This window comes from Cajanus cajan, chromosome 5 (genome assembly GCF_000230855.2).
Source record: "Cajanus cajan strain Asha chromosome 5, NIPB_CcT2T_4, whole genome shotgun sequence".
NCBI lineage: Eukaryota > Viridiplantae > Streptophyta > Magnoliopsida > Fabales > Fabaceae > Cajanus > Cajanus cajan.
The window spans coordinates 5,554,578-5,556,850 of NC_138521.1; the positions used below are offsets into that span (position 1 = coordinate 5,554,578).

Sequence of the window (2,273 nt, forward strand, 5' to 3'; positions counted from 1 at the left end):
AGACTAAGGGTGGTTTGAATTCCAATCTCTAATAATGAAGGCAATCCGAGTTAGAGAGGTGTGGCCCAGAAATGGAGTCTAAAGGGATGGACCGAACTACACATGAGAGCACCATGAGATGAGTATTATAGGAAAAGGGTCCCACACAATCAAAAGTGCCTTGGGCCTTGGGCCCACCATTTTTGACACGTCATGTCACAATGTCTCTCTCTCTTTCTGTCTTCATGAGTCATGACAGGTCCAAAGATTCCTTGTTACATACAACCTCATTACTCGCCTAAATTAGGCCAACCGTTGGACCCCGCGTATACTCTCTCTCTCTCTCTCTCTCTCTCTCTCCAACTGCATTCTCTCTCGCTCCCCATTTCTCAGAAGGTGGGGGAGAGAGACCCCGGAGAAATTCAATTCAATTAACCTCTCTCTCTCTCTCTCTCTCTCTCTTCAGATTCACCTACCCTTTTCCTACTACTTCTCCAAACCCACGCGCATTTTTTGTCTTTTGCTTTCCCAGGGCCCAATCGCGAAAACCCTAGAAAACAGCAGATTTGGGGGCGCGTTCAATCTCGGACGGAGAACGAGAAAGCCAGGATTTTGAGACCGACCCGGTTCGATTGGAAGGGTTCAGATTCAAAGGGATCGTTTGATTTTGTCGGATATTCACCGGACAAGAAGGGGGTGGATGCGGAGAAACCCCCCTCTAAACTGGAAGCTCTAATCGTGGTTCAATTCAAATCGTTCTTCAAAATCCATGGGTTCGACGTTTTCTCCCTTGAGTTTCGTGATTTTCGGCATTACAATAAGCTTTTACGCGATTATTGTCCAATCCCAGTCGCAAAATAGGAACAGCGGCGATGAATCAGCATCACCGGCATTTATGACGTCCCCGCCACCTCCGCCGCCGCCACCACCACCTCCGCCGCCGCCGCCGTCTTCCTCGTCGAGTTCTTCGTCGGCACCATCACCGCGTTCTGATTCTGATTCATCCGGCTCCGTTCCCTCGCACGCATCGGCGCCGAGCCCTCACGTGAGAAGACCACGGCACCCTTTCCACCGCCACCAGCACCGCATCCGTTTATCGCCGCCGCCGCCGCCGCACAAGATGAACGCCGGGAAAAAGGTTGGACTTTTATTTGTGGGCATTGCGGCAATCATGCAAGTTGGCTTGGTTGGGTTCTTGATAATTAAAAGAAGGCAACTTTTGAAGGACGATGACAGATACGAGAATTGTTCTTCTTGAAGAATTATTTTTTTTCTTTATCGGTTTTCTTATTAATTCTTTTTTAAAAATTTAATGGGTTGAAATTCTTTGCTGAGAGCGTAATAGTTGGGGGAAAGGGAATATTGGTTGGATTCTGCAGAATCTGGTGGGAGGAATGAAAAGGCAAACATGGAAAGACAGGAATTTGAGGAATCATTGTGTGCAATTGATGCCATCATTTCGGCCCTTGGCGGTTACTGTGTATATTGGTACTGTTAGTTCACGTTTCCTTCACGTTTCATGTTGTGTTGACCCTTTTTCCCTTTAGTTCCATTACCTTGGCTTATGATGGAAAGAAAAAGTAGCCCTCATGTACCTATTTTTTTCTTCTAATTTGATTTTTCTCTAACATGTTCAGTGTACAATGATGTTAGGAATCTTTAAAGGATTAACGATGACAAAATCATATATTCGTTGTATTCTTACCCTCGAACGGTGTCTGATTGTTCATTGTTCTTATTTTCTTTTGTCCTTGTGTCTAGAGTTCTCCAGTAGTACATTAGATTTGTTGTGTGATATCTTATTGAGTTAAAGCCTATTTGGGTAAATATTCCTATAAACACTTGTAGAAAATGAATGAATGTAGGAAGGAAAAATGAAAGTTCTGCATAATCTTATTTCTAATTACAGCTTATGTACAAGTTAAATTTTTTTTTTTTTGAGAAACTAATATGAAAAAGTTTCTACAAAGTAGTTTATGTATAAACAAACTTTAACTCATAGAGCTTATATTCGTTGTATTTTTACCCTCAACGGTGTCTGATTGTTCATTGTTCTTATTTTCTTTTGTCCTTGTGTCTAGAGTTCTCCAGTAGTACATTAGATTTGTTGTGATATCTTATTGAGTTAAAGCCTATTTGGATAAATATTTCTATAAACACTTGTAGAAAATGAAAGTAGGAAGGAAAAATGGAAGTTCTGCATAATCTAATTTCTAATTACAGATTATGTACAAGTTAAAGATATTTTTTTTTAAAGAAGCTAATATGAAAAAGTTTCTACAAAGTAGTTTATG

At 41.4% G+C, this 2,273-nt stretch overlaps 1 protein-coding gene across 1 annotated transcript; it reads left to right on the forward strand.

Annotated features, from left to right (window-relative positions):
- The first annotated feature begins 263 nt into the window (after positions 1–263).
- LOC109802398 (uncharacterized) lies at positions 264–1,685 on the forward strand. The gene has a single exon (XM_020363754.3). The coding sequence runs from the start codon at positions 749–751 to the stop codon at positions 1,235–1,237; it is 489 nt and encodes a 162-aa protein (XP_020219343.1). The 5' UTR covers positions 264–748; the 3' UTR covers positions 1,238–1,685.
- The last annotated feature ends 588 nt before the right edge of the window (positions 1,686–2,273 follow it).